The 18652-nt window shown below is 38.3% G+C and overlaps 1 protein-coding gene across 2 annotated transcripts in view; it reads left to right on the top strand.

Moving 5' to 3' along the window:
- The window catches only part of LOC102528159 (tumor protein D52), a 158166-nt gene extending 143805 nt beyond the window's left edge, over positions 1-14361 (top strand). For both annotated transcript variants that reach the window (XM_072951781.1, XM_006202383.4), the window contains one exon: positions 13939-14361. In XM_072951781.1, the coding sequence (XP_072807882.1) occupies positions 13939-14107 (169 nt within the window). In that variant the 3' untranslated portion in view covers positions 14108-14361. The remainder of the gene's footprint in view (positions 1-13938) is intronic.
- The last annotated feature ends 4291 nt before the right edge of the window (positions 14362-18652 follow it).

Here is an 18652-nt window from a genome sequence, read left to right on the forward strand (position 1 = left end):
TGTGCAGACGTAGAATCTGAGGCTTCTTTGTCGGAGACAAAGTGTTGCCTGTGGTGGGAATTGCTGCAGGGATGGGAAAGTATCGTAGTGTATTGTTGGATTACTGTGATTCTCAATAGAGACAGTACATTAAAGTAGCTTTGTGGGCAGTGGATTGTTTCAGCCAAGCCCCTGGCTAATAACACACTCATCTTGGCAAACTCTATTTAAAAGGTAGAGCTGGCATAGTTTTGTGGTCATGGAGCCTGTCCCATACTTGGGCATCAGAATTACGTTTGCAGGCACTAGTTTTTAACAACCAGTTTATTTAATGTGATTTGACAAAAGAGTTTGTGAGTCCAAAGTCAGAATTGTAACCAACTTTTCAAATGGAACTATTTCTTTTTTGATAATTACTAAACTAGTCTATGTCAGAATTGTTATAGAAGATACCTTTTTGAGTTGTTTCTTCTTAACCTACTGGCTCCTTCAGGATGAGATTTTGTGACAAAATAGAAGGTGCATGATTTACCTGTTTCACATTTTAGCAAATCTCTTTGTGTATAGCTGGAATGTTTTTTGTTTGTTTGTTTAAATGCTTAAACCATATGTTTAAATCTAATCACTAGAAAGCAAAGGTGAGTATTTAATTTGCTTGCCAGTATTATCTGTCCTGGTTTTCTGTACAGCTCCCTTGAAGTAGAACAGCTACCCTAGATGTTAACTGTAGTTTAAAGTTAAAATTTAAACTTTAAGGACTGATAATTGAATTTTTGTATTGTTGTCCCTTCCCTTGTCTCTTTTATGTTAAACATAATATTGAATGAATGTTTGTGGCCTTTTAATTCCTCATATAAAATCTGAACAAGAAGGGAAAGGAGATTTTAAAAAGTAGTAAAGATTGGTGCCTTTAAGATCACCCCTGATTAGATGGGGTTGTTGAATGAGGGCCTGAACTCATATGTTCATGGAGGTTCATGAAGATTGAACTATTATGTCCACACAGCTTGTCGGAACCATCGATATCTAGTCAGTTCTCTCTTTTGACAGAAAAAAATGAGACCCAGAGAAATTAACCAGGAATATTCTCTTCGTTAATAAGGTGTCAGAATCTGATTATAACACTTCCAGTTCTCACATCTAAGTTCTCTCTTGTACATCCTTTATTCTCATCAAATCAAAGCAAACATCCATTTACTAAGCTCCTACTTTGTTGAAGGATTCATCAGATGTGTTCCTTACCTTGAAGAAACTCCAGCAAGGCATGCACTCATGAAAAGTTATTGATAATGAAAGCTTTAAACAGTAGTTGAAGACAACAGTAGAAGCTGTATCTCAGAGCACTACTTTAATGGCCAACAGAACTGTGCAAAAAATAATTATTCTTGAAACTCTGTAAAAGGATGTATGTCTTCAGGCTGAGGTAGTCAGAAGACCTTTTCCATCAAGGTTGTGTTTTGAGGTAGGTCTGGATTTTCTTCTCTGACTCACTGGTGAATTCCCCCTCCTTCTATAAAATTAAGCATAACTGTCAGCTCTTCTCCTTGTGCTTGCCTGACTTTTTTTTCCTAAGAGAATTCTTTGCATTTACAAATACTACGTCTAGTGTAGTATTCCACTTTCATTGTAATTGTTTATCTCCCTGCTAGACTCCAAACTCCTTGAGATCACAGACTTATTCTTCATATCCTGACTATCTCCTTGATATTTAATGGTAATAAATAGATATTTCAAAAAAATTAACATCTATATGTACTCACACAAATAGAAATTCACAATAATGCATTGTTATAGACTGAATTGTGTCCTCCCAAAGTTCGTATGTTGAAGCGCTAGCCCCCAGTACGACTGTATTGGAGATAGGCCTATGAGGCAGAAATAAAGGTGAAGTGAGGTCTTCAGAGTGGGGGTCCTAATCTAGTGGGATTGGTGTCCTTATAAAAGGAGGAGGAGACATGAGAGTACTCCCTTGCTCTGTGTGCACTGAGGAAGGGCCATGTGAAGACATAGGGAGAGGGCAGCAGTCTGCAAGCTGGGAGAGTCTCTTCTGGAAGTCTAATCAACCAGAACCTTGATCTTGGGCTTCTAGCCTCCACTACTATGAGAAAATGAATTTCTGACGTTTAAGACACCCAGTCCCATGGTCTTTTGTTATAGCAGCCCAAGCATTATTGCACACTTACATCAACAAGCAAATGTAGGAGTAGCCATTGCTTTAGAAAATTTTCGAAGTCCTGCCTCCTCAGATCCCACCACACATCTTTGAAAACTTTGTCAACTGCTATCTGTCCATAAGCATCCAACTCTATTTCCAAGTTGGTTTGCCACCCCAGAGAACCAAAAAGCCAGGCTGTGCCAGTTAGGACAGGAAGTAGGTGGTTCTACACTTACCTTGTTTATTAAAACAAGAATGCAAGCAGCATATCAAGGGGTTCAGCCCAGCTCTACTGTGATCCTGAATGAATTATAACTAGGACACACGGTATTACGGGTAGGGTTAGACCTGGCTGCTGTGAGCCTGGAATTTGATGTGCCAGCACAGCTAAGTCTCACTGCAGTGCCTTTGCCCATGGATAAGTTTCTGATCAGCACTTCTATCCTCCCTACCCAGCATCTTTCCATCTGTGTTGCCTACAATTCATTTTCCAAAGAGTAGCCAGAGTGATCTTAAAAACAGAAATTTGATCATGCATTTCCCTAAAATAATCCCCAAATCTTTCATAGTGGCGTATGAAGGACCATGTATGGCCTGCCTTCTCTGACCTCCGATTCCTACCAGTGTCCGTTCGCCACATGCTCTCCGACCACACTGGCCTTCTCTTGTTTCTTTAATCATACCAACTCTTTCCTACCTTAGAGCCTTTGAACTAACTGCCTCTGCCTGAAATGCTCTACCCCTATCTTTGCACAGCTGGCACCTTTTTTGTCATCCAGGGCTCCACTTAAATGTCACTTCTTCAGAGATGCCTTCTCTCACCACCCAGTCTAATGGCATTCCTTATTTTAATTTTCTGCACAGCACTCACTCCTGTCTGATTTGTTTGTTTGTTTATTGACTTTTTCCCCCAACTGCAGTGTAAGCCTTGTGAGTACCGGAACCCTGTCTTTCTTATACATTGGTTACTCCACAACCTAGAACAGTACCTGCCCCAGATGGGCCTTTCAGAAATATTTGCTGAATGAATGAATGAATGAATGAACCAGTGAACCAATGAACAAATTGACAGATTGGAGCCCCAGACACAGGACAAGCACTTATGCTGGGCCCACCTTCTCAGGGCTCTTACTCTGTTCCCATATCCTTAGTCACATGGGGGATCTGATTCTTTAATGAAAGATTTTTCTCTCTCTGACCCTTGCCAGCCCATGTAGGCTACCATGATAATAACCTCTTAAGTGTTTGGCTTTCCAAAAAGCATCTAACAGCCTCATCTCTTGAAAGGGCCCAGAAATCAGGACTGACCTGCTAAAATAGTTCTACCTCCCACTGAGGGAACTGGTAGAAAATGGCTTTTCACTCCATCTGTGCCTCCATGGATTGGGAGGGGGCGGGATACTTCCTCTCTTCCTTGTTGGTATCCCCTGACCCCAGTTGAATAGGTGTTTGTTGAAAATTCAGTAATCCTTATTTGATAAGTAACTAATTCCAAGAGACAGAAACAAGATTAAAAGAAAAAAGGAAACTCTGAAAATGGGTTGGTACAATGAATTTAGAAGTCTTCTGTTCTCTTAATGTAGTTGAAAGTGCAGGAATTAGGAATCTGGAGACAGAGGTTCTGTCATTGAAGGACATTATTAAGGACATTTTAGGGATGCAATAAACAGGAGATAACATCTGCCATAAGATAATTTTCAAGCTAAATTTGTTGTTACGTGTGCTAGCAAGCGTTAGGTTTTCAAGCACTGGAGAAGTGATGACGAAAATCTTCTGGTCATGGAAATATATCCTCAACTGCAGTAATCTTTATCTAGCCACCCTGAAATGACCCAGCCCTTTGTTTTGATGGAAATCCATATTAATCTTTTCAGTTTTCATAATGGAGAAACAACTTCGCTCATCTCATATTCAATATTCAAAATGTGCAGTTCTAACTTTGACCTTCTGCATAATGTCTGTACTGCATGCACTTATTAGGAAAATTAAAGCTTAAACTGAGCAAGATTCAGCTTGGCCCCAAAACTGCCATGAGCCATTCATTTGGAATTTGATTGAGACAGACTCAGAGAATGTAACTTCTGAACACTGTAACCAATGCTTTATGAACCAGACCCATTTGAGTTTTTCCCAAATGTGCATGAATCTCCAGCTCTATCCTATTGATTTTGATGGAGTAGGTCTGGGTTGGACCTCGGGCATCAATATTTTTTAAAAAAGAAAAGAAAAAATTGTCAGAAGCTTCCACAGGTGGTTGATTGTGTTTTGCCTCTCAGCTCTAATTCCCTGTAGAGTCAACGAGTGTGTCCCTGTAAATTATAAAGTAATCCCTGGATTTTACTATCCTCCTGCCTCAGCCCCAAATTCAGACTCAAAGAATGCCTTCGATGAGTTTTGTTTTCCTTTCGCTTCTTTTATATATATTGACAGTTGCTGTCAGACTTGTCCATTTGAGCAGTATTTTAGTTATCTTTAATAAAATTATATTTGCAGTTATTATCCTTTCAGTTTTCTATTCTACTTTATAAAGTATCAGTGTAGTGAACTGAGTTTTATTTATTGAGTTTGTATTATGTGCCAGACACTTTCCATACCTGTAATGCATTAAGCGGCACATTGACCTTGCCAGGTGTTATGTATTGAACCCTCACTTCACAGATAGTAAACAGTCCATACGAGGTAAGTTTCTTGTACTCAGTCACAGTCAGATGTAGACCTTTCTATAATGTTTTAAAGCTCATATTCCTTCCTCTGTTCTACACTGACAAAACTTATCTCTGGCAATAAATGTATATATTTTCTTCTCATAAAACAAAAATTATACACCACAGAATATATCCCTTTTTGCTTAGATGCTGTAATTCTAGCTCCAACTTTGATCTCATGTTAGTCATCAGCATATCTCAGCTGCCTGAAACCATTTACTCCTTCTGTTTCCTTTGGGTTTTTTTGTCCCCTTCATATATATGTATATATATGCATGTTCTGACCAGCACAAAGTGTTTTTTAATAAAAATAGGCTTGATATGATTATTAGATTATAGGGTTTTCTTTTTCCTAATTTCTTGGCACATCTTCTTTTGTTAACTCTGAGAAAAGATTGTAATGGTCATTTTTGATGCTATATGTAATGTATTCTGACATATTCCACATTATTAAAAAGTGAAGTTATTTATAGGACATTTGTAAATATTCCATTTTCACATTTCATAAAATAAATCAATACTTGAACAAGAGACAAAACTTCTGTTTGTGGCACAAAATACTCATTGGCAGGTCAGGGTTAAAAAGAACTTGGTTTAAGGGAAAAACAAAATTCTATATTTATATTACAATTGCAGAAAAAGATTAAGACCCTTATCCAGGATGATTGCAACTTGAGGAAATGCACTTTAGTATTATGAATAAATATTTATTGCTTAGCACCATGAAGGCGTGTAGACTTCCAGTCCCAGTTGGTATGCATTGTTTATGTTGGCCTAGTACGTAATGCACACTCCATGTAGTATTTTTTAAGGGATAATCATTTATTTTTTCAGAGGGCTGATTCAGGGAGCAGAAGTTATGATCATCATAATTTGTGTTTTCCATCTACATCTTCCAATGGCCTGGGATAATAAACTAGGACTTAAGGTTATGCTATTCTTTAAATCTGAATGAGCTGAAACATCGGAGAGCTATGGAACTTCATGAGCACTCCCTGCCTTTGTTTTTACTAACTGTGGCTGCTGAGCTCAATAAAGCAGTATTGATGGTACGGTGGTGAGGCAGACCTGATAGGCAGCTTCACAGCAAGAAGCAGGAGGCCAGATAGATCAAGGAAGCCTTTGGAAAAGGGAGTTAAACCTGAAATATACCAGAGTCTGTGTATAAAAGTTCACTTGTTAACTGACTATTTCAGACTAAAATAATATTTTATATAGATAATAAAAAGTCTGAAAATTTTGCATTTTGTGTATATATTTAATCAGTTTTGCAGCTAATTGCTCTTTATCTCTGTTTTCAAACACTTAAAATTGTATAAAAGTAGAATAAAATCATAAAACTGCAGGAAACCTTAGATCTGTTTTAACATTGTGCTTTTCAAAGATGAGGAAATTGATACCCAGACAGTTCATTTAAAGAAGAACAAAGTGCACAAATTCCCTCATGCACACGTGTAACCTCTCTCCCTCTACACACACACACACACACCCATGGACAGACAGACAAGGTGCTGGCTTCACATAGAGATCAACATTACTGCTAACATTTGTATGAATTAAAAAAAACAAATAGGTGTTTATCGAACCATTAGAAATATCTTAGCCTTTTCTTTTCAAAATAGAAAAGAAAAAATTACTTCTGAAGTCTTATAATTTTAAGAAACGATTTGTAAGAAAATGAGAAAAAGTTCTAAACTATTTTAACTTGTTGGGATGAAAACATAGGTGGTTAATGATTTCAAAAGAGCTATTTTGAAAACCTCTGAGAATTATGATTACAGCAAAACAGCTAAATTGACTAGTAAAGTCAGAATTCCTCACAATATCCTCTTTGGATACTAAGGTTCAGTCCAAGCCTTGTATTTGTCAGCTTTGTATTATTTAATACATGTAATATCAAAGAACTAGTCGGAGAGATTCTGTCTATTCTAAGTCTACGAGAACCATCACCAGCATGTACTGACAGATGTTAAAGAATATCTGTGGAAACAATGTCAAAAACCTCTCCAAAGGAAAGTCTTTAAACCATGTTCTTAATACAGAAATGCAAAACCAGATTTAATTGCCCTTTTCCTAAACAGCTCAGACATGCAGGCGCACTGACTGCAGCATATGGTCTGCGAAAGTGCACAGTGGAGGAGAGCGGTCATGGTGAAGGCTGGGATTGAATCCATGTAGGCTGGAGTTCACAGAGATCAGTCAGAGGCAAGCACTTAAAGTTGAAAGAAGGAAACACACCCAGCAGTGAAAACATAGGCTACTTTCATTTTGAATGTGCTCACTGGAGACATCCTCTGTGCTTTCAACACAACAGTATTCAGTGGTTTTAATATGAATACAACATTTCTGAAACACTAGTATCTAAGGTTTTTTTCTAATAAAAAAAGGTCTGAAAAATAGGCAACATTGCATGAAGGACGGAGATTTCTTTCTGATAATATAATTCATTATTGTTACCACTGAAAGGCACCATTTTGCTAGAGGGGAACAATCGAAATAATGAATTGGAGGGCAGCAGCATGACTCACAGCTTATTTCAAAGGGAAGACACCGTATGAAAAGGTGACTCCTTGTCACCCCTAAAGTGACTAGGTTTGCAGTTCTTGGAAGAAGCCACATGTAATTGAGAACTTAAGGCAGCGGAAAAAAAAAAATCTGTGAATCCTCTTATACAGCTTTGTGTTAGGCAAGTGACTTCCATGTATCTTAATTTTCTATCTGTAACGCGGCGGAAGCTATCTTTAACGGAGAATTTTGTTGTAACCTCTAAGTAATAAGACAGTACAGTTGCTATGTATCTAGTACAATGTCACACAGACTTGAGGAAAAATACATAAAGTAACAGAAAGGAAGGAAACATTCGAGGGGTCAGGAATGGCAGCCATGGATCTGATGGTTTATTATTGCTGGATCTAACAATTATTATAACAAACTATTTCAAAGTGCTATTTTTCCTGTAAAACTGGCTTTTCTGCCACCGTGTATATCTGTATGTTGCAGGACAAGTATACTTACTGTTTTTATTGTTAATTTGAAATGGTCTACAGCTGCACTGTCAAATGGCTATTTAAATTTAATTCAAATTAAATAAAATTTGAAAATCCGGTGCTTCAGTCACATTAGCCATATTTCAAGTGTTCAATCACCACATTTTATAGAATGTTTCTGTCATCACAGAAAGTTATGTTGGGGAGCAGTGCTTTGGTATTGATATTTTAATTAAGTTTTTATCAATGCATTTTATTGAAAGGTGAGGAGATAAATCATATATTTTCAGGCGGCAGGTGTAAAGGAGACGATCTCCTCCCAGTGCAAAGGTGAAGCCAAAGTTTAAGCTGTAAAGAAGGTACATATAACCAACACAGCAAGACACAAAGATGAAACGGTGGTGTTGCTTACAGCAGTGTGATTTTCTGAAATAGTGAACAACTTTTGCTAATGTTCTGGACAAAGTCAGTCTTCCATTAACTTACACAGTAATCACATTCGTGGAAATTTAGTGTATACTTAAACTATTATTTAAAAAAACAACGTTTTATATTTAGCAGACAGAGTTCTAGGCTTAGATAATTGTAAGCAGGTTTTTCACCCACATCAATGTCTAGCACAGACGCAGGACCACTCTGCTGTACAGAAGAGTCCTGTGCGTTACAGAATGTGTCCATCCCATCTACCCCTGCTGATGTAAACCTGATCGTTGTGACAACCAGCAGTACCTCTGAACATTTCAGACACATTTTGGTATAAGTATTTGGTGTAAATAAACATTTATTGTATAAACGTTCAAGGTGGGGGCCCATCCAGTTTCTTAAGATTGTCCTCTTAAGCCTGTTCCTTTGCTGGATACATTTTATTTATTTACCTGTTTGTTCCATGTTTTTAAAATTGAAAATATTATGCTACTGTGGATCTAATTCTCTTTTAACACCTGTCCGTATCCATTCCTAATAGGTTTAGACTTAAGGAAGTAACCAGGGGTGATGAAAGAAAAATTTCTTCTTTACGTCTGTCGTAGACTTCAGCCTCATACCCTTTAGAAAGTAGGGTTGTGGTAGACGTTGGTTCTGCCATTTACCAGCTGTGTGGCTGTGAGCAGTGGCCCAGTGAGCTTGTTCACTGAAGTCCTAGCTTTCCTCAAGGAACACATTGAAATAAAACAACAGAAATATCACAAGGCCCTGTTGTTGTGTAAATGGAATGAGAGTCTATTTCTTTTACCTCAAAAAATACAAACAGACTTACAATCTAGAGCAGAACTTCTTAATCTTAGAGGTCCATAGATGACCCTCAGGTAATCTGTGAAGCTCTTGAAATTGTAGCAAAATTATGTTTATGAGCATTTGTACATTTTTTAGTAGAAAGAGTTCATTGGTATAATCAAAGGAATAAGGAAGAAAGAACTAATTAAATAAAAGAATGACAAAACTTCATTATAGAAAGAAGACATAAAGGAGACCGTGTCAGGTCCTTCAAGAAAGGGGATGGTTGCAGGTTAAGTCTACTATTGAAATGGTGAATATAAAAAGAAGCTAAAAAATGCTTCCGAGAAGAACAAATAATGAACCTGTTGAAATAATCATCTTCCCCTTCCAAGAAATAATATGTGCTAAAAATAAAGTAGCTTCATTAAAGTCTTAATCCATCAAGAATTAAAGAAGGAGGAGTGCTAGGAGGTGGGTAAAATTAGTCTGCCTGCCCCTCAGGGTTCCCCGAGCCACGGTGGGAAAGATGCTAGAGCGGATGAATCACCGGGACCCTTTTGTGGCTGACCATAGATGCTGCTTTCTTGTTTTTAGTTACAGTATGGTTAATGCTGGGAAATGTGGACTGGTAAATGTGTAGTTCTCTGAATTTTACTTCCTTTTGTTCAGTGCTATTTTGCCTCACATCCTCAAAGGAAATTCAACATTCATTTCAAGAAGAAGAAGTTGCTTTCATTTGGTAGAACATTTATAATTTTAAGAGAGGAATGTATACCATTAAAATAAGTAAGATTTGAATCAGAGCAAATTATTGAAAGAAAACCCACACCCCAAAACTTACCTTCTACAGAAACCCTTTATTGGTTTCATTATAACTGCATTGTATCTGGGTGTGCTCTCATACTCTCCATCACTGCGGCGCTGGAACAGCAGGTGCCACTGGGTTTGTTTTGATGGTGACGGTGGTGGTGGTGGTGGTGGTGGTGGAGGTGGTGATGATGAGGATGGTAGTAGCTAACATGTCTCGAACATTTATAAGGACCTGGCATATGTTAACTCATTTCATGCTCACAAGAACCTAGGAGACAAACATAATTATTATTCCCATTTTACAACTGAGGAAACAGAAGCAGAGAGAGAAAGTAGCTATCTCAGGGTTGCATATTTCTGGGATAGAGCTGGGCACATGTCTCGTCATTTGGCTCCAGAGTCCACACTCTCAATCACTATGTTGCCTCTTCTGGATTTTTATACTTAGGCTAAATCTTTGAATAAAACGACCATTTAAGAACTGCATGAACTGTCTGGGGAAAGAGTTTACTGGCGTATTCATTTTAAGTCTTGTTATGTGGGACACTGGAAACCCACAACGGGAAGACTCAGTAGTATACGCGATTATCAAAGACTGCAGTGCTGAAGGTTCACCCCGAAGTACACTGGCAGAAATGGCGTTCTCAGAAATACATTCTGACTTCCTTATTTCCCTCCAATAAAGTGTTTCAAAGGTAAAGCAAGGATAAACCCCACATGAACGTGTGGCTGCTGTTCCTGTTGCGTGGGGAGTGCGCTACCCTTTCCATGTCCTGGGCTTCCCAGAAAGGGCAGTGTGTGTGGGAGAGGCAGCCCCACCCCAGCTGTCAGTGGGCTTTGCTCGAAGGACTCTTTTTAGGTGCATTTTTCCAGTATATATTGTCATTATGGCCTGACTTTTTTTTTTCTTTTAGTCTATCTAAATTACTCAAAAGTCTTTTGACTTTGTCATCACTTAATAGAAAACATCTGTTACTCTTGAAAACTGTTAATGGTGGACACAAAGTTCTGTCGGAGGTCCTCATTCTTCTGGCCCTTTGCATGTGTGTAGGACATCCTGGCCCATACACAGTAAAGGTAATTCTAGGTCAGATCTTTCTCAAGTGGTGATCAGAGACGACTACATCAGAATCACCCAGGGAGCTTTTAACAAAAAAGGGGAATTTCCAAGTCCCACCCCAGATTTGCCAGCTGAACTCTCTGGGGTTGCTTCTTTCATTGCATTTTTAACCAGCGCTCCAGGAGCTTCTGAAGTACTGGAAAGTCTGAAAAGCACTGTTCAGAGGGCTACATTAAGTGAAACGTGTATGCATCACGGTATTGTGGTCCTGTGAGAGGCACAGATGCGATTAAAGCCCTTCCCTTAATGAGTAACAAGCTGATAGTCTGATAGGGAAGGTAACACCTAGAAATAATTAAGTACCGAAGACATAGAAGCAGCTGCTTCCACACAGCAGAAGTCAGAGAATCTTCTAGAGGGGTTTTGCTTTGTTTAGTGCACAGTATGTACATGTGGATGATTCTTCATTCATTCAGCACATGTAAATGCCTGCACTTTGCTTTTCATCTCCTTTACTAACTCACTGGATGACTTCTAGAACTTCCAAAATTTTTAGAAATGAAGGCAAAACTTTCATATTATTAAAGTTTACTGTTAAAGGTACCTAAAAATAGGGACAGTTTTGCTTTCCATAAATTACCAAGCATAGTGGGCACTCAGGAGAGCGCTAGCATTTCTATGACACAGAACCCTGTACACTGAGAGCTTCCCCTCAGTGTGACTGTGCCCAGAACTTTTGTCTGAAGTGTTGGCGAATGTTCAACTCTTTTTATAAAAAGTCAATGTTCCCCTTCATTATGGTTAGTTTATAGTCTACCTATGAGTAATACTCCTAAAAATAAGTTTAAAAAAACAAAAAGGGCCAACTGTGAACAATGGAAGGAGAACTAACATTATTAAGCACTGGGCACCAGGCACCGTGCCAAGCAGACGTCAGAGAGGTTAAGTAAATGAGCCTGTCCACACAGCTGCTAAGGCCAAGTGAATGGAGAGTTTGGATAATCAGAGAAGTGGTGGCTTTTGTCAGCAAGCGTTGTGTTAATTTATTGACAGACATTTGAGTACCTGCTGCATTGGGACTGGAAGGATACAGAGATAAACAGTGCCAGGGCTTGGGGAGCAAACGATCTAATGAGAAATCAGACTGACACAGATTAACCGACACAAGGGAGTGAAGGGCACTGACATGACACTTCCCGTGCTCTGTGTTTTCAATGTTACCCCATTTAACCTTTCCAACAACCTGCGAAGTAGTTAAAAATCTGTTATATAGATGAGGAAATTGTTCAGAGAAAGCAAGTTACCCAAGGTCACCTAAGTAGTACTCAACAGGACTCAGATTTGCATCCATATCTGTGACCTCGAAACCTGTGTCTTCCTTGGGAATTCCAATGAGGGCGTCTGCATTCTGATCAAGGGAGTGCGGAGGCCCTCAGGGTCCGCGTTGGGTGCATTCTACCTGGATACTCACGGGGGCAACAGGATTTATTTAGAAGGAAAGTTCAAGCAGTGCTTGCAACAGAAACAGAGGTGCAGTGGAGTAGAAGTGTGCGGGAATGGACATGAGGTCATTTCCACTTCAGCAGGACAGATAAGGAACCCATCGTGAGAGATGGACTGGAAAGGTAGGCTCTGGGAGGATCATGTCATACCTCAGGCTTTAGCTAAGGCTGATGAGACTTGAAAGGCTAAGCTCAAGAAATATCCGTGTTAAAAAATGAACAGAACTTAATAACTAATTGGATGTTGCAGCAGAGAAACTTGGAAAGGGGAGGCAACATGAATCAAAGCAGATGAAATGAATCACTCAGGTAGGGCTGTGAGGACAACTGAGAGAGTCCATCAGAACACAGGTTACAGCTCCAAGTAATATAGGAGGTAGTGTTCAGCTTCACCTTGCCTGGGAACCAACTGTATTTTCCCAGTGGTTAATTCATATGGAATATATTCTATAATTGCTGTTTTCTAAGAATATAAAGCTGCTCCTTAATTAATATTCTAGGAGATCCCTTTAATTTTTCTAAGCAAAGTATGATCTATGCTGTCACATACACACACCCATATATGTATATATAAATACATACAGAAGGACTAGGAAATGTGACTGACATCGTGATTTTCCTTATTTTACAAAGGGGCATTTACTTCTGTAATGAGAAAGAAAAATAGCTTAAAATAAAAAGCCAAATAGCCTAACTGTTTACTTGATGGACCACTTATGAATTCCTCCAGAATACCTAATCAAACATTATGTGAACACTCTTCGTTATATGGTCTACCAAAATCATTTTCCAGTGACTTTGGGGAGAACTTTGTTTCTTCATTTTCTGTTGATATAAAATTATTTTAATTTTAAAATTAGAGTACTTGAGGTAAATATTTAGATTTGTAAAGAATTGTTGTTTTCATTCAGTAGCTATATTTGCAGTCTCCTGAACCTTTTCATAATGTTGATGTTAAACCCTTAAAATAATTAATCAGGAAGAAAGACGAAAGAGTATCAGTTTTCATTTGATATAGTAAGATACTTGACTATTTTATTGACCAGATTTAGCCATCATGCCTGTTATGGCCATCATTACACTTTAATTACAGTGCAGTCAATCCCCAATATGAAGTAGTTTGCACTTAGGCTTTTTTCCATTTTTGTTTTGTAAAATTTCGTTTACTTGAAAAAGATTTTAATTTTAGAAGACAAAATGTTTCTGAAAACATTTTTTTCCCCTTGATATTCTTTGACTTTAAAAATGAATGACATTAAAACAAATGTCAGTTTCAAGAACCGACTTGTTTGAATTTCAGTTTGGAATACACTTCTGGTTATAAAATCTTTAAAGGCAATTTTAAGATGAAAATTCTGATACAACTAAATTACTTTTCTGTCAAAACCAACAATTTCTCAGATATTAATGTTAATTTCTTAACCTTGAACCAACACAAATTAAGATTAGAATTTGGATTTTACTTGAAACCAGTTGTTTATTTTATGATATGCAGAATTAATGGTATTTTTTTCTTACTGTTTAGGAAATACCAGATAGGAACCAGAGTCCGGCTGCGGCTATTAGATCTTGAACTTACATCTAGGTTCCTGGGAGCGACAACAGATACAACAATCCTAGAGGCTGATGCAGTTCTTTTAGGACTGCAAGAGAGTAAAGACTCAAAACCAAAAGAGGAACATGGTGAAAAATAAGTGAATTTCGTTTGGTGTGTTCACTCTTTTTTTGTTGAATCCAGATATTCGTCAAGAATGCAATTAGACAAATTATGGATAAATGTTTGAAAGAAGACATACTAAATGAAAGCTGTAATTATAGCTCTTAGTTGTTAGTTTTCTTTAGCTGTATCTCCCCTCCCCGTGTTTTTATATTCATTCTTTCCTTTGGTTGGGTTAGTGTAAACTGTACTGAGAACTTCTTTCAATAAATACGTTTGAAGTGCTCTCTATGTGCATGGTACTGTTTTAAATACCGAAGAAGTAGCAGTAAACAAATTAGACAAAATTGTTTGCCTGGTGGAGCTTACCTTTGGCCTGGGGGAAATAGAAAATAAATAAGTAAAATATATAGTATGTTCAACAGTGATACGTGCTAAGGACAAAAATAGAGCAGGAAGGGCAGAGGATCTGAATAGACAGTTTTCCAAAGAAGGCATACAGATGGCCAAGAGGTATACGAAAAGGCGCTCAACATCAGAGTGATGTGTCAAAACCACAATATCACCTCACACCTGCTAGAATGGCTGTTATAAAAAAAGACAGGAAATAACAAGTGTTGGTGAGGATGTGGAATTTTTAAAAGGGAACTGTAATGCACTGTTGGTGGGAATGTCTGTTAGTGTAGCCACTATGGAAAACAGTATGGAGCTTCCTCAAAAATTAAAAATAGAACTTCCACGTGATCCAGCAATTCTTATGGACATATCCAAAGAAAATGAAAACATTAACTCAAAAAAATATATGTAACCCCATGTTCATTGCAGCATTATTTATAACAGCCAAGATATGGGAGCAACCTAAGTGTCCATCAACAGATGAATGGACAAATATATATACACACATACCCATACACACACACACGTACACATATTTAATGGAATATTATTTACCCATAAAAATAAGGAAATCTTGCCATTTTTGACATGGATAGACCTTGAAGGCATTGTGCAATGTGAAATAAGACAGAGAAAGATAAATACCATGTGATCTCACTTAAATATGGAATCTAAGAAAAAGAACTCATGGGTACTGGGAACAGGTTGGTGGTTGCAGGGCAGAGGTTGGGGGTAGGCTGAGTGGGCAAACTTGGTGGAGGGGGTTAAAAAGTACAACCTCCAGCCATAAGATAAATAAGTCATGGGGATGTAATGTATAGCATGGTGACTATAGTTAGTAATCCTGTATTGTGTATTTGAAAGTTGCTAAGAGAGTAGATCTTAAAAGTTATTACAAGGAAAAAAATACACAACTGTGTATAGTGGTGGATGTTGACTTATTGTGGTGATCACTTCTCAATATATACGAATATCAAATCATTATATTGTATATCTGACACTGATGTATGTCAGTTGTATCTCATAAAAAAATAAAGCAAGGAATGGGGTTATGAGATACCAGAGTGACAGACTGTAATTTAGGTTGTACTGTCAATGGAAGATCTCAGAAGGATTTACTTTTTTTATGTAAAAGATTTTGTTTTTTTCACTAATACAGTATTTAGAAAAAGCTTTTTAAGAGCTTTTTTTAAAAAAAAATTGAAGTATAATTTACACATTATATTAGTTTCAGGTATATACCATAATGACTCGATATTTATATATATTGCAAAAAGATCATGACAATAAGTCTAGTTAACATCCATCACCATACAGAGTTACCAGAATTCACTGTTGAATAATATCTGAAGGAGCTAATCACGTGAGTCCCTGGAAAAGAGTATTCTAACAGAGGGAGTGGCTGGGATGAAGAACAGGATTGTGCCTGTCCCGTTTAAGGAAATGGGAGGAAGCCATGAAGCTGAGCATAAGAGGAAGAGGGGGTGAGCCTGAAGAAGTTGGGAGGCCTTGAAAGTCCTAGTATGAATTTTGGCATTTATTTCCACTGGTTGGGGTGGAGGTCTTTGCAGGATCCTAAGCAGAAGAGAGAGAGAATCTGACTGACAGTTTAGCTGGATCCCTTACTAGCTGAGCAGGGCAGCAGCAGCAAGACTTGTAGGAGACTGGCAGCAGTCCAGGGGGGAGGTGATGGCAGCTTGGAGCAGCGTCGTAGCAGTGGAGGTGGTGGCAAGTGGGTGCAATCTGGGCATACTGTGAAAGTAGAGGCAGTAGCGTCTCCTAACGTGTTGGATGTGGAGTGTGTGATGAAGAGGGGAGTGAGGCATGACTCCCAGGCTTTTGGCCTGTGCAACTAGAAGAATTGAATTGCCTTTAACTGGAAAGGGAAGAGCAGGTTGGAGGGGACTATCAAGAGCTCAGTTTTGGACATGTTAAATTCGAGATGCCTATTAGCCACCTATGTCGAGATGTTCTGCAGTCAGTTGGATGCATGAGTCGAGTTAATGGGACAGGACTGGATGTAAGAGAAAAACTTGCAAATCATAAACATTTTACCATACTTCAAAATTATGTAGGTCAAGCACCCCAGAACAAAGATTACCCATTCGAAGAGTCCCATATTAAGCAGGCATGGCCCATCCCTGGTACTCCACCAAGCTCCATCATCAGAGATGCCCAGGTTGTCACCTCAGCGTGGACACTGTTGGTGGATTCTGAAGGTACAGTAGCTAGAGGCTGTCTATGAGCTGTGCTCCACAAATAGACTCTTGCTCTTTTTAAAACCACTTTATTGAAGTATGATTGACATGTAAAAAGCTGTACACACTTAACGGATGCAGTTCAAGGAGTTTGAGAAGTAAACAACCATGAAACCATCACCATCAAGGCACAGACACATCTATCACCACCCAAAGGTCCCTCCTGCCTCCCTCTTCTTGAGGGAGATCTGAACATTGTGTTTCCATGCCTACCACACTTCCCAAAGACACAAGTGGTGACATAAAAACTGCTGTTCTGATCTGTCTTTTGGTTTTCTGAGCAAGAATATAAACTTGAAATAAGTGAATTTTCAGTCATAACAGGTTTATCATATTTTTGTAGGTATCTAATTTTATTTGAACTATGGATGTGAGTCTATGGCCATACCACCCTGAACATGCCCAGTCTCATCTGGACTATAGATGTGTCATAAGAGTTTCTCAGCGCTTCTCAATCTCATTTTTCTTTAGCCTAAGATTTAATTATGGTCAACTCTTCAGTTACCCATTATGTATAGGGGTACGGTCGGGTAGATTGCCCTAATTATTTGTATCTAGCTTTAGAATATATATTTTTTTTCTATGAAGCAAATCTTTTTTTTAATTGTGGTAAAATATATATAATGTAAGATTTACCATTTTAACCATTTTTTTAGTGTGCAATTCAGTGGCTTTAAGTACATTCTCATTGTTGTACAACCATCACCACTATTGATCACCAGAGCTTTTTCACCATCTCAAACAGAAATTCTGTATCCATTAAGCAATAATTCCCTATTTCTTTGTCCCCATCCACCATAACCACCATTCTACTTTCTGTCGCTATGAATTTGACTACTCTAGATTCCTCATCTAAGTGGAGTCGTGCAATATTAATCCTTTTGTGTCTGGCTTATTCCACTTAGTATAAATGTTTTCAAAGTTCTTCCATGTTGTAGCATGTGTCAGAATTCCATTCCTTTGTAAGACTGAACAATCATTGTATGTATATATCACATTTGTTCGTCTATTCATCTGTCAATGGACATTGAGTTGTTTCCATCTTTTGGCTACTGTGAATAGTAGTGCTGTGAACACTGTTGTGCTAGAGTATATTTTTGAACTTACAATTGAATGAGTCTGTGTGACCTGAACAACTCACGGCATGCAAGGAAAATATGCTATCCCATAAGAAGTCGTGGGCTGATTCTGGATAAGCTGGTTAATTGTGCAGCATCTTCATAAACTCCTTTCTTGCACTTTTTTCAGGTGTTTGATGAAGTCCAAAACCACCCCCAGTGCTTTGCCAAAAAAAACTGGCCTCTTTCTATATTTGCTGATTTGCCCTTTTCCATGCAAATGTTCTTTCTATTTCCATGGCATTTCAAACAAGTAAGAGACTTTAGAAATCATCTAGGCTAGGAATTTAAAATATTTGTAGGCATAGAAACCCTTACTCAAATAAAATTTTACTTAGTGTGAAATATTGAATTATTGATCTCAATTCTTCCCTTCAGTGTAATAATATTGTAAATTCATACCCTCAACGTGACCTTATGACAATGAAGTATACTCTCCTGCCCCTTGACTTTGGACTTGGGCATGTGACTGGCTTTAGCCAATGGGGTTTTACTGGCAGTGAACAGAGACTGAAACGTGCTTCTGAGTTTGGCCTTGCTCTGTGGCAGAGACCCTCAGAGTAGAGCCAGGTCTAAGGGAACTGCAACCTGACAGAACCATCTCAGACTTGTAGATCAGGGAGTGAAATGGAAGCTTATTATTATAAACCACTGAGATTTTTGTGGCTATTTGTTAAGCAGCAATAGCTAACTGATACAGAAATTAGTACCTAGAAGCAGCATTGGTCCTGGGATCGGGTGGTAGGCAACAGAAAATTGTTATAGGGGGCTAGAAAAATAGCAGTCTGTGTTTAGTAGAAAGACATTTGG

The sequence above is a fragment of the Vicugna pacos genome, chromosome 29 (assembly GCF_048564905.1).
Source record: "Vicugna pacos chromosome 29, VicPac4, whole genome shotgun sequence".
In the NCBI taxonomy this organism is placed as follows: domain Eukaryota; kingdom Metazoa; phylum Chordata; class Mammalia; order Artiodactyla; family Camelidae; genus Vicugna; species Vicugna pacos.